The sequence below is a fragment of the Falco cherrug genome, chromosome 11 (genome assembly GCF_023634085.1).
Source record: "Falco cherrug isolate bFalChe1 chromosome 11, bFalChe1.pri, whole genome shotgun sequence".
NCBI lineage: Eukaryota > Metazoa > Chordata > Aves > Falconiformes > Falconidae > Falco > Falco cherrug.
The window spans coordinates 33,327,687-33,341,928 of NC_073707.1; the positions used below are offsets into that span (position 1 = coordinate 33,327,687).

The window sequence follows — 14,242 nt, forward strand, 5'->3', positions numbered from 1 at the left end:
GCATCATGGGGGCAGCAGTGCATTTGGGTAGGTGAGAAAAAACAAATAAAAACAAATCACCGGATGCCGTGTACAACGGTAACAAGACTAGGCATGCACGGGGGGCCGGCAGGCGGCCCCCGCGCCAGCAGGGCAGGTAGGGCAGGCAGGGCACTGCCCCCGGCCACCGCCTGCCCCGGCCCCCCTCCCACGGGCAGGCCGGGGCGCTTGCGGTGACGCGGGAGCACAATCGGGGCTCCCCGCCGCCACTGGCCACTAGCGCTGGAAGCCCGTGGCCACCACCTCACACCGCCGCGCCCCAGCCGTGCTCCTCTTCCCACTCCCCCTTGGGGCTCGGCACAGGTGGGGTGCTGTCCTCTCCTCGCCGGGGAACCAGTTCCTGGGTAGTTCCAGATCTGGCTGCTACGGCTACGAGGTTTGCTTTGCTCTAGGGCCCCGCCAGAGCTGCCGCCAGCCCTCAGCTGGGGGACAGGAGGTGGGCTACAGGCAGCGTTAACACAGTCAAATTTGACTTCAAACTAAGTCTCTACAAGCACAGACTTATGGTAACCGCAATACGGGTTTATCTATCTGTGCGACTAGACAGATACAAATCTACCCACACGCAAACACACAATAAACTATATATACATATGTGCACACACACGTACAGACACGCACACACATATGCACACATACATGTACATATAGATACTCTGTACATCAGCAGGCAAAATTAGTGAAACACCTTAACGGTCTGAAACTACTTAAGAGCAGATCTGGCACCACATGCTGAGAAAGCTCATTGCACCGTGTAGTGACTGGGATCCCCGAGCGCACGCAACCCCCCCTCCCCAAAACAAAACAGTTACCACATCCACTATTGCCTCTCGTCAACACACTCCTACTCCAGAGGTGTCTTCCAGACTCACCATGGCAGCTGCAGTCGCTGCTGCCTGAGCAGCTGCAGCTTGGTTAACCTGGTACTGGGCAGCCTTGATCTTGGCTTGCAGGTGTGCAGGAGGGTGAAAATATTTGCACTTTTCCCGTGAGCATCTCCCTTTGATGTAATCCATGCAGACGGTGACTGTGTTGTCATTGGTGTCAATCATTGCGCTGTCGGCAGGGTGAGCGAACCGGCAGTCATTCTCTCCCCTGTTGCAGTTGCCACGCTGGTACTCTCGACATACCTGCAACATCAGGGAAAGAGTCACTTAAGTTGGGTGATGGGTGTTGCAGGCACAGCTCAGAGAGGAGCCGGGATTTCTGAATGTCTGCAAGAACAGGGGCCTGTCCCCAGGTGGACCACAGCAGCGGTGGGACGGTGGGCTTGGCTCCCTGGCCACAGGGACCTGACTTCCCTGAGGCCACTTGTGATGTCAAAGAGCATCAAAACCCACGAGGAAGGACCCAAGCACACAGCAGATTTTGGCTCCCACTCAGCTGCCCACAGGGCTTTTTCTGCTTTCTGAAGAAACGTGCTGTGGCTAGCTCTCAGAGATCAGCCCAGGCACCATGGTGCTGGGAAGCTCTACTGTGGCCTGGCCATGCCACTCAGCCACACTCTATGCACTAATTAAGGTGACTGGCCAGAGGTGCGGGAAGAATGACTGCGTGGCCACCCCCATGCAGCCCCACCGGACAGGCGCTCCATGCCCACGCCGGGGAGTGAGCTGCACCCGTGGAGCGTGCGGCACCGCACTTGGCCCTCAAATCCAGGCATCTGCCACGAGAGGGCAATCACCCACAGTGGCAGCGCCTGCCTCTCCTGGGCTTCCCAGCGATCCCCTGCGGACCAACAGATGGTGGGCGACGTTGGGAAAGAGCAGAGGCTGCAGCCAAAGCGGTCACCAGTCCCACTGTCACACCGCTGCGTGACAGCGGCCGAACAAAGCTGAAGGGATCAGAAATTGCAGAAGCAAACGGGCTTGGCTGTGAAGCACCCCCCCGCAGCATCCCTGCTGCTGGTACAGCGGCTCCAGCCCGGCCGAGCCAGCACAGATGCCTCCCGGACTCCCAGCGGTGCAGACACCAACTTCATCACCAGCACAACCATCGGCTCCCTGTTCACACACCTTGCAAACCCTGCATTTAAAAAAGTGACACATCTCTTCACAGTCAGCTCTTCACAAACCACAAACAAAAATGCATTTGCCATCTCAGTTTCCCAAACGCTACAGGAAACAGAAAGGGACAAAAGCAACCAAGTTTGTATAAAAATAAAACCACTTTAGTAGATGGAATTTCCTTTTAAAGGTGGGTGTCCCTGAGCTTGGATCATCAGTATATCCTCAAGGACCTTGGCTCTCATCCCTGCAACAAACCAAATTTGCTTGTTACTTGGTTTCCACCCATGCTAGCACTCTAGCTGCTTTTTAACCCCGCTGTTACTTGAAGTACCATCTGGCAGCACTTAGGACGTATGAAATGACATCCCCAAAGGACAAGAGCAATGCCATTTGTGAACCTGTTCACAGGAAACATCCATTTGTCCAGGGTCATTCCAGCATGACCCTATTTGTAGTCTTTTTCAATGCAGTGACAAAGATTCTGGATGTATATATGCAGCAGAGGCAACTGTCCTGGTTCAGGCACCTCTGTTGCTCTCATTCATGCCCGCGGCCCTACAGCTCACAGCTGGGTGCTCGCAGAGCTGTTTCTGCAGCGTGTGTGAAACAGACTGGGCAAATTCCTCAGCTGAAAAATAACCACTTGCCCTCCAGGTAATTCTGCAAGCAGATCCCTTCCCCCATCTAGTCCCCATGCAGCAACACTGACCACTCTGCTAGATAGCATGACTAGATAGCATGACGCAGGGAGTGACTGGGGAGGGAGGTGGCGCCTGCTTAAGCCATCAGAAACCACTACTTTGAGGGCTGGCACCATCACTGCTCACTCAAGACCCCTGGTCTCCCTTCCCCCACTCTCAAGCACACACCCAATAGAGCTGGCATGTCACTGCTCCTCCAAGAGAGCTGCGCTGGGCTGGGCAGCCTCACTGCCTGTGTAACGGCTTGCTCTCTTTCACCATCAGGAACACTTTCTGGGTCACGAATCAGTGCCTTCTACCCAAAACCAGGCCTCCTAAATAGAAAAAAGCGGATAATTTCCTTTGATTATTTGTTTGCAGTCTAGAAGTAAACTGACATATTTTTCTCTGAAGATAAAAGGATGCAACTAATGTCAGTTGACTGTCTTCACTCTTTATCTCGTATTGGTGATCCACAAAACCGAGGCCTCAAAACCACCCCACATGCAGGCAAGAACTGCTCCATTAATAACATCAGAATGATACATACAAATTCATATATAAGTGTACACATATATAGAAGCATCTGTTCACAGAGAGAGAGGGAGAGAAAGAAAATGCATCCACAGATAAGCTGATTTTTTCATAGTTAAAAAGCAAAGAAGAATGACCAGGAAACTGAAATAGGCAGAGAGAGATGATCTTTGGCATGTCCAGAGCGAATTTTCACAGAGCTGTCATGCAGTGGCTGAGATAAGGCAATGAATGGCACACTCTCAGTGCTCCTCAACAGATCCCTGAATGATGGTTTACAGCAGTCAGACACAGACCATGACACTGCTAGTCCTTTTAATCACTGTGACCAGCGATGGCTTTTCAGCTGCTGTGATGGCAACCAAGAATGTTTCCAATTCTTGTTCATTTAAAAGCATGCATTGAAAATAATGTTATTTTTTGCCACGGGATGCAGCAATATATCATTCATCTGCTTGAGTAAAGAGAGGCACAGAAGCATATTATGTTGTCTGGTCTTTCGGATCTGGGCAGGTTTTATGTAGTTTTTTATTAATAGCCCTGTAATTAGCATCATAATTTTCAACTCAGTATGTTATGAAACAGAAACAAAAGAGGCACCTGTAGATCTCTAGCCTGTCTGCAAAAATGCTAAGGTACTACTGACTCATTCCAACTTACTTAACTTGTTCTAACTTTGGGCTGAGTATATTCTGGTCCCCCTGCTGGGAATGAAGGTGCCCACCCTGGAGGGAGGCAACCGCCATGTCACCCCAGCTACAGCTGAGGTACCATGCTGCTCCCCCAAAGGCTGGGCAGAGGTTTGGCTGGAGGGACACAGACAGCAAAGCTGAGATCCCTGCCCTTCCAGGAGCAAGTCGCACCTCCTGCCTCCTCTGCAATGAACAACATGGCATATTGTTATCTAGCATACTCTGAACGTTTAAACAAATGGCTCCACTAGGTCAGATTTCCTGATTACCCAAGACCCAAAAACCTCCAAGAACTTCTAAGCTGCTTCTTTGTGGCAAAAAATGTTATATATGAAGCAAGGAGGAAACAGCAGCTTGGTTGTGGTCATTCTTGACTCCTGAATACTTCTAACAGAAAATGACGGCATTCAAATGGAAACACATGCATTTTAAATAAAACAGTTGGGCAATTCCTTTCTCTCTCACTTCTCTGTCCTTCTTGCTTCTCTTCTAGTTCACTGGAATAGCCACACTTTTGTTCAAGATATTTCTGGCAGGAGAGGAGCGTGAGAAAAGCTGTAGGAAAAGCCTCAACCCATGAAATTTCCACCCTGAGATACGGATTCCTTATGGGAGTGGCTCAACACACTGGACACCCAAACATCTGCATGCGATCTGCACAGGCGACATGGTCCAAATACATATACTATCAACCCTACTGCTAGTTACAGTCACTGATCTCATCTTACGAGTATTCATATTAATTCAGGAGAGGAGGCACACTGCCTCCCAGATCTGTGTTGTCTGCCTGCTTTCCTTAAAATCCCAGGTATATGTACTGAGAGTTTTTAGTTATGGAACAGTCTCATTCAGTATCCCAGAACATGTGTGCTAACTTACTTATTTTCAAGAATTAGGTACTTTGGCATTAGTTATCTAAAATTCTGAGCAGAACAAATCATATTCCAAGATTAGATGCTAACATCATAGTAGTTATTTTTCTCAAGGACAGCTCATTCCAAGGGACAGCGAGCTAAGCCTTACAAAGCTCTCTAATCATGTCATACTAAAGGACAATACCGACAGCAATAAGCTCATTTAAAGAGCAGGTAGACGCATGCTGGCTCCTCTGAGAGGTCACAACCAGACCATGCAAAATCCTTCAGATCAGTTCTGCATTTCTGTAATCTATAAAGCACATTAAAATGTTTGGCTGTTCATAAAAACGATGTGCTTATTTGGTATTTGTACAGTAAATTTGGATACCCCAGATTGAATGACCAATACACCAGAAAGCCCTAGCAGATTACCTATTACCTTCTCACCTAAATATTTCACTAATTAACTGCATAATTTCACTATTAAACTGCATTCGCTGTAGGGAAGAGACAAGGAGGAAAAGACACCCCTTCCCCGCAACAGATACTGATTTAGTAAGACAGCAGCACGGTTTGCAATTGCAGAGTCAGTGGGTCAACCTGGATGTGTTCCTCATCCCAGTCAAAATAAAAAGCAAAACCTACCAACAGCTTTAAAGGGCTGAAGACGCTGGATTTCTTTAAAGTGATCTACATGGTGCAATAACTAAAGCAGAGCCAAGGGAAGGGCCCCGTTAGGAAGGCAGGGCTTGGCCAGCCTTCCTCCAAGGACAAGGACATCTCTCCCAAGAGCAGAGCCCACCAAGATAAAAGCAATGACAGCTGAGAAGGCTGCTGGGTGCAGATGAGCTGGAGAATACAGCTGAGAAGTGCCCTGCTCGACCGTGTTCCAGCTGTGAGCTGAGCCACGGGAGGGCTGGTGCTGCCTCCCCAGCGCTGCCGAGGGCTCTCCCCAACACAGGGTGCTGCCCCTTGGGAGCTCAGCCAGCACCCAGGGACCTAGCACACCCCAGCACCGCTTGTGTTTCCTGCAGCAGCTGAGGTCTGCATCCCCAAGCAGTGCCATTTCACCAGGAGAGGTGACAAAAGAGGCACTTTAAGTCTCAGCACTTATTTTCAGGGGTTTCCAATTCGGCTGTCATCTTCCTTTCCATACAAGTTCAAAGCAAAACCACTCATCCTTTTTTAAAAAACCTAATGATTTCAGATGTTTTTGCTGGCTTTTTCTAATTGATAAGCATGTTTTTTACTGCAGACTGTGCCCCTGGGTGTTTTGTGAGAGTAACACTCTCACAACTCCCTCTCATGCAGAGGAGTTTGGCTCAGCAGTGTATCACTTCTCTAAATAGCTATATAAAGAGAACACAAGCACCCAGAGGATCAAATCCTGCACACTGAAGTCCCCGCTTTCATTAGCTCCTCATCCACTTTGGTCACAGTCTGCTGGGCAGCACAGGGTCTCCCCTGGAAGCACCACATGAAGAGCTGCGCCCACACAGCCCCTCGGGCTTCCACGGATATAACGTGCTTTTCTGGTCACGGGCAGAACTGGTTCTTGGGGACTTTGGCTATGTCCTGCTCCTTCTTATGAACAGAAAGCTTTTGAGCTCACATGTCCCCAGCACCACTGACCAGCGCTGTGCCCTCTACATGGGTGGAAGCACAATCAATTGCAGCAGCTGACCATGTCACTGTGATCCAAAGGGCTCCCCACCATCAGCATCCTCCTCTCAGTACTCATTTCCAAATCTAGCATGATTTATTTATGAATTTATCTAATTGCATTTTGGTTTTAATCCACCTCTGTCAAGTACCCATGGTGAAATAGAGTCCTCAAAGGAAAAACATCCTTGGGTGATTCAGAACAGTCACCCATGTGCCAGCTCTCAGCTCAACACGGCTGCCTCTCCTGTAACCTGACCATGCTTTGGGGAATACTGTCTTCAGAGAAAACATCTCTAAAAAGGGAAATGATGTGATCCCGCAGAAGGGGAACCTGTGGTGATGTGAGCTCTGAGAATAGTGACAGCGGCAGCAGGAAATGCTCACTGCCAGATGACCCTCCACACTCGTCCCAACTTGCAGCCTTCTGAGTGGCAGCTTGTCAGTCAGAGATGTAACCAAGAAAAAGGAATTAATTTTCCTTGTAAGGAGAATTAATCCCTGTTAATGCACATGCACGGGCAGAAAGAAAAGCATTACAATTACAACTGGCTGCATTTTAAAACAGAGATCCTTCTTGCTCCTCCCATCTCGCTCCCCGAGTTCAGGGACCATATCCAAGAGCAGAACAACCCCTGCATCCTCTGGCCTTCCCACCCTCCCCACAGAGGAGATGTTGCAGTACCGGGATCTCCAAGACCTGCCATTGCACTAATGCCACAGGAACGCCAGTGCTGAGCCCTGAGCCCTGGCTGCCAGCGTAGGGGCTGAGAGCAGAGCAAGAGGTCTGGGGCTGCAGGCACAGTTGCGGCACAGCTCAGCTCTCTCCACCGCCAATCAAAGCTGCCACTGGCTGCTGCACAGCGCCGGAGAGGGAGAGCACCAGCAGCCATGCATGCTACAGACAGCTGACCTCTCACAGGTGGCATGTGCCCTAAAACACCACCGTGTCCAACAGACAAACAGGGTGGCAGTGGATCACCCCGCCAGCTCAGCCTCTCCCAGCACCACCTTTTGACCACCAGACCTGACCAGGGCTGCTGAGCGCCCACACGCAGGCTGTGCTCGCAGGCGCACCCCAAGTGTGCAGCATCTGCCGGCCCACCACCCACCCTGCCGCAGCACCGATAAGGTGCCGAAAAGGCTGTCAGGCCCTTCAGATAAGAAAGATTGAGAGCAAGGGTGAATACCAGCTAGAGAGCACTAACACTTGTCAGGGTTGCAGCAAGGATGATAAGCTGGGCGTGGGAGGCTGGCAGGGGAGTGCTGGCACCATCTTTCCACAGCAGAAGTAATAGAAAGGCTGAAAATCATCCTTCACCCAGGCAGCTGAAGCCCTGCCCTTACAGCTGCCCCTGGTGCTCATACCCATGCCTGTGCTCCCTGCCACATTAACACTTTCTGGGCACACAACAACACAGTTTCAAGGCGCTCTTGCTGCTGCCACAGTCATTCCTAAAAGGGCTCAACAGTTCCACTTCTTTCTGCAGCAGAAGGTCAGAAGCAGAACCACAAGCATTAACTTAGTGCACAATCACCCAGTCACTTCCCATCCTTACCCATCACCAAGACAGGACACTATCAGTTGAAGCGAAACCTGCATTATTTTCTTCCATAATAAAAGTATTTTATATCTAGGAGCACAACAAATGATACAACTTGTGAGAGTAAGTTATACATATTAGCTCCTACCTCCAGCCTGTCCGTCCTCATTAGTTTTTGGGCAGCAGCGGCAGCAGCGGCAGGAACCGGTACACCGGGGTTCCCTGTCACCAGCATCGGGGCGGTGGGCAGGATCTCTGCTGGGACCAGGCCTGGGGAGACAGGCCCCAGGTAGGGGTTGAAGGCGGCTGATGCATTGGTGGCTAAGCTCGGTGCAACGGAAAACATCGGCTGCAATTAGAGAAAAAATTATGATGGACACTTTAAGTATGTATAGCTGCCATGCTGTCAGCATAGTAACTTTCTGGCTATCATCTTGAGCACAACGGCAGTGAGTTTCCGTTACTGATGGGAAAGAAGCATTTGTGGTCTTTGTGGGACGTGAAGAACACCCGTAGAAATGTTGCACATGAGTGAGACCACAAGGACAGGCATCCCCCGCCAGCCTCCACCGGTCCTTCTGCTCCAGCTTCCCCTCCACACCTACAACACGTGTCAGCTCTTGGTGCAAATTCTCATTTGATCCACACTTGAGCAATGCCATTATAAATGAGCACTCCTCATGGCCACAGGAAAAAGACTGGGGCTCTTGGAGGGACACATTCAAAATGTGACCAAAACACCCACCCTCGGGAAAAAGTCATCTGTGTGAGAGCCTTGACACACCATTAAACCACACTCAGCTTCAGATACAGATAAAGACATTTCTGACCCTGATGAGAGCCCACACTGGTTCAGAAATTACAGAGGTTTAATACAGGAACAAGACCAGACAACCACAATAATTTATTTTTACAAATTTAAACAGGCTGTCCACACAGATATTCAGAAAGAAATATACTGCATCAAGGATATGCTTTATTTAGGCTAAAACATTAAACCAGAGGAAGAGAGAGAGAGAGAGAGCGAGAGAGCATGCAAATACTTTTGTTCGTTCATTTGTTTTCTGTTTTAAAAACAGAAGGAGCCAGATGCCCTTATAGGCTATCACATTGTGAAGATAATTGGATGTAGAAGACCAAATAATGCTGTAAGACCAAATGCGGAGCTGTTACACTGCAGTAAAGATTAAATAACTCTTCTGCCCCACTGAATGCAAAGGCACTGCGCTACCAGTGTAATTGCCAAATAAGATTTAGTCTGGAGTGTTTATCTTTATTATCTAAATAAAGGGTTTATTCAAGGCATTTAGATTTTTCTTCCAAACTAACTTTTCAAGAGAAAAACCACTACAGAGTTAATGCAACTCTTTCTCTGTTTCATATCTATTTAAGCCAGACACCATATAACACCACATGGTTTTGTATTCCTGAGGAAATGACTGAACCGTTTGGAAGCAAGGAACAAGTCCACCTGAAACACTGGACAAAAAACATGCAGAGATTACTGAAGAAAAATGACTGAAAGTTGTGTAAATGGGAATAATATCTTTAACATCTCTGGTTCTTCATCCATGTGAATGAAAAACAGGCAAATTTTACAGGAAATAAATTATTGCTCTTAAATATACTATAAATTAGCTGGGCTTTTTGTTACGGTATTATCAGCTATGTAATAGTGAACATTAAAAATAAAACTACAGACCAGTCTGTTAACGTGTAACTTAAGAGATACCACTGTTTGATTCCAGACCAATATACTGACTGTACAGTAAATAAAAATAAAAATTACCCTGTTTATTTTCTACTGAGATCATTTTATACTAACATAAATATCCTTTGGCCTTTAGACCCTGCAAAATAATAGCATATTTTATCAGAGCCACTTCATGTAATTTCAAAACTCACAGGTATTTTGCAATGTGCTGTACACACCTAAATTAGGAGATAAAAACCTATCCTACAGTCATATTAGCCCAGACTCAGAACCACACTGCTGGCAGAAAGAGATGGTGAAGTGGTGAAACCTGGGCACCACACAACCACTTCTCTGTAGCAGGAGTTTGCCAGGGCACAAAGCCACCCGAACACTCCTGCACACAGAAAAAAAAATTCTGGCAAGAGAGCGGCCTCAGTGGACAGGCGGCACAGACGGGATCTCCCTGGGACTGTCCCCAGCCACCCCAGCACCCACCCAAGGCTTGGGCAGCTGTGGGACAGGGACCAGCGGGACTGCCACCAGGGCCACCTCAAGCACGGCCCTGCCATCTGTGAGCACCAGCCAAGGGTCAGCCCGGGCATCCAGGCCTGTAACTGCAAACTGGTCAGAACTGGGAGCTGGGTGCCAGGCAAGAGAGGAGAGACAGGGGAAGCTCCAGGTCAGGGAGAGCTGCTGGGCTCACCTCCGCTGCTTACTGCTCACTTGTTTTCCAGCAAGCTTTCACTTTCCTGTCTCTAGAAGCAGAACTAATATTTCTCTATCATCACGACCAAACCATGCAACTACTTATGGCCTTGCAGTCTGGGCCCTACTATGCTGTGCGTCATGCAAAACAGCTGAAAGAAAAAGGCAGCTCCTGTAGATCAGCATAGAGAACAGAGGTGAAGGAGGACAGCCCTGGATGCAGCTCTGTGCTGCCAGGTGCCCCATAATCTGCATCATCTCCTATACTGAGTAATTCTGCTCTAAAAATGCCTGTGCACAACCAACGCAAACCTCACCAGCCAGTCTGATCTGCACAGGCCTGACTTGCAGAGGCACTGCTCGCTGATGGGGTCTATCGATTGGGACTGAGCCACGAGGGCACCTTTGCAGATCAGCCTCTGTTGCGCAGCGGGGCCACGGCTCCCCCCAGACAGACAGATGGGCTTTCTGCCCACGCTCCAGCTCGCTGGTCCCAAAGGAACGGCTGTCCGCAGGGAAGGCGCTGAACTCATTTAATGCATCTTTCACAGTCACCTACGAAGCACCTGCAGTGCCAAGGGATGCCCAAGAGCATACCGCATGCAGACAGGAACACTGACAACCCACAGCTACTTGTGCACTACAGACCTGCAGGAGGTCTGGGACCTTGTTCTGCTGCAGAGTTGCACCTGCAGCGCGCAGCGCATCACATCGCCCCAGCAGCACCAGTGCTCTGCAGAAGCCGTGCCTGACTACCAGCCCTGCGGCTCAGAGCAGAGCAAGCAGCCCTGGGGCTCCCCAGTGGGCCCCTTGGGAGAAAGGAACAGCCCCAGAGTCTCCAGCCACCTTCACGGTCCATCTCCGCTCTTCTGGTCTCCCATCCGCACCTTCCTGCTTCTGTTTAGCATTTTTCACACTCTTCCACACTGGAAAAGGCAAACCCAGGGTCTGATGCTGCTACTGTGAAGCAGCACAGCATCACCCACTGATGTGCCAGTACCAAAGCTGTAGCCTAGCTGAGCCCAACTCCCCTTAAATCGGTTTACGAGCAATTGAGTGTGGAACCGATCTGAGCGGGTAGAGCTCTTCCTCAGGGTCTCAGTGCTTGCAGGACGTGTTATCCCCACTCACCATCTGAAATCCCCTCCCTCAAGTGCCAGCTGAAGACAGATAAAAGAGTGAACTAAAAAGGAAAGATGGACAAAGGTCCACATACATTACTTGCAACTGAGATAATTAAAACATTTATCAAATAGAAATATGAGTGAAAGGATCCCACTGCTTTGCTTACCAAAGAGTCTCTCACTAAGTTAGTTCACTTACTTTTATTAAAGCATAGGGTATTGATTTTTGTAAAACAAAACAGACTGACTGAAGTGTCATTAGATGAGATGATATAAATCACTTGCTAGAACACCCTGAAACAACACATGTTTCAACCATGCTAAAAAAGATGAAGTAATTTTAAGGCCAAATTATCAGGATGACATCCATTTGGATAACTATTGCTGGGACAGCCAATGGGCCTTGCTGTGAATCCCCACACTGAATGAGACTGAATGCTGAAAACACAGACTGTAACGTTTTAACTCCAGTGATGTAAACAGAAATTATGCAGGGATGGGTAGAAGGTTCATGCTGTGCTTCAAAATACAACGACTTACATTTTGCTCTTTAGGGACAGTATGAGTGTGGCATAAAGGTGAATTTACATTTTATTTAAGCGTTATCCTCACACTAGCCTCTCTTTATGTTAAAAAGGAACATTAATCCAAAGGACTGCAGTAGGGTTTTTTTTTCCATGTTTATCCAAATGTTGGTGTGTGCCTACACACTGCCCTGTGTAAACGCAAGCCTACCGTATTTGGTTACAATTCATGAAACAAACAAACAGGTTAACAGAGAAGAATATTTTAAGCAGTGGTTCTTACTGCTGGCTGCATTTTGACTTAAACTTTCTCATAGCCCCCAAGACAAATCTGCTGACACTAAAGCTGTATCACTGTACTTACATCAGGAAATAAAACTGTGGCACGTGCCAATGTCTGTTTTGAGCTGTTGAAATTGAAAAATCATTTTGAGGCTGCTGTGGAGTTAAAGCACATAAAGCACAGCCTGCTCTTGAGTTGCCTAGCTCTACAGACACTGAATTTTGTTCCTGATCTGAAAACCATCAGCAGCACACACCAGCCCACAGGCAGCCCCATTTCTCTGGCAATATGGGAGTAAGGAGCAGGCTGCAGAGCGCAGTGTCAGGGCACCCCCTGAAGCACCGCAGTGCCATAGCATCTGATGTCTGTGTGCTGATGCTGCCTCACCTCATCTCCTTGCCTAGGTGATACAGACAATTTCATTTAAAGAAAAGCCAATCAAAAGAGAGAGAACAGGATGTGAGATCTTCTCATGCTGTGCTAACAGATATTAAAGTGAATTTACTGTGATGAACCTACCACAACATTTTCTGCTTTTCTCCCCCACTACAATTTTTCTTGAAACAGGCATAAACCTCCATGGGAGAATAACAGTTACATTAACTGAATCAAATCAGCTACAAAATATTCAGCAGTATTCTGCAGATCCACAAAATGTGGGGCCAAATAACCATTTGACACAAGCATAAGAGTTCTTTCTGTTGAGATTATTTTTTCCTGAGGATTTACATATATTTTGAGGAGTAACCTCCTTTTAGAAGGTTTTCAGAAATAAAAGCTGAAGAACCCATCTAACAGAGTGAATATAGATTTCCTAATGGAAGGTACCCAGAAGTAAATTAAACTCCCTAAATTCTACCTTTGCCAGCAGGAAAGGAATAAAAGAACTGACAGTGAATGCAGATATATTTATTTTATACATATATTTCAACTTATTTTTTCCTTTGCTGTCATTTTACCCATTGGAAGAGAGAGCTTCAGCCAGGGAGGCATTGTTTGCCTTTTGATGTGGAATATACCAGCCTTGCTCATACATTACTCAGTGCCAGTCTCACTCACACATTAATCAGTACCCTCTAATATCTGAGCTAGGAATTTATATCAAAAGGGTTCTTGGCCAAATTTATCCATAGGTTAGTTAGCTCAAATGACCTCTATGGACAGCATTAGAGAGGGATCTGGCACAGGGTGTTCAGCTCCCAAATGCCTATGTGCATGGCGGGTAGATGCCCATCACCTTTTACATTTGCTGAAACGAGGGATTACTGCAGAGCAAGAAACTCAGCCAAAGCATGTGACTTTGTGGAACACCATACTGTACTTGCTTACTGAGGTATAAGAGAAACAGATATGATGTAATATATGATCACATTTTACAGTGACCAAATGAGAGATTTCTGATAGATTCTCCTTCCCCCACCCCTTGGCTTTTTACAGAAAGTATGATTATCTATACATCTTCCTGCCAAGCCTGAGCTGTTGATCCTGCAAGTCAGACTGATGTGCAGCATCCATCACTCAGGGCAAGCTTTCTCCTCTGCCTGACAGTGGGCTGTAAAAATCAAAGTCCAGTTCCAGCAAGTAATTCCCTGAGAAGTTTCCCCTGAGCGAATGGAACACATCCAGTGGGAATCTTCTCAAACCCAGGAATTTCCTAGAGCCCATAAAATTGCAAAGGAAGCATCTATTTACGAAAATCCCACACAGATCACTTTCTTAATTGTAAGAAGTGGCAAAAAATGAATTCAATTAACAAAAGATTAAGAGAATTAATTAAATTAACAATATTACTTCAGGCAGGGAGAACTGAGCAGTACAAAGACATACAGACCAGCATTTCATTGTATTTCACTTCTCTACCAGTTCCTGGTAATTGTGGGACTTTACAGGCCT

General features: G+C 47.6%; 1 protein-coding gene across 24 annotated transcripts in view; it reads right to left on the reverse strand.

Moving 5' to 3' along the window:
• The window catches only part of MBNL1 (muscleblind like splicing regulator 1), a 111,571-nt gene that overhangs the window by 16,040 nt on the left and 81,289 nt on the right, over positions 1 to 14,242 (reverse strand). For all 24 annotated transcript variants that reach the window (XM_055723498.1, XM_055723500.1, XM_055723502.1 and 21 more), the window contains 2 exons: positions 8,166 to 8,366; positions 912 to 1,169 (listed from right to left, as the gene is read on the reverse strand). In XM_055723498.1, the coding sequence (XP_055579473.1) occupies positions 912 to 1,169; positions 8,166 to 8,366 (459 nt within the window). The remainder of the gene's footprint in view (positions 1 to 911; positions 1,170 to 8,165; positions 8,367 to 14,242) is intronic.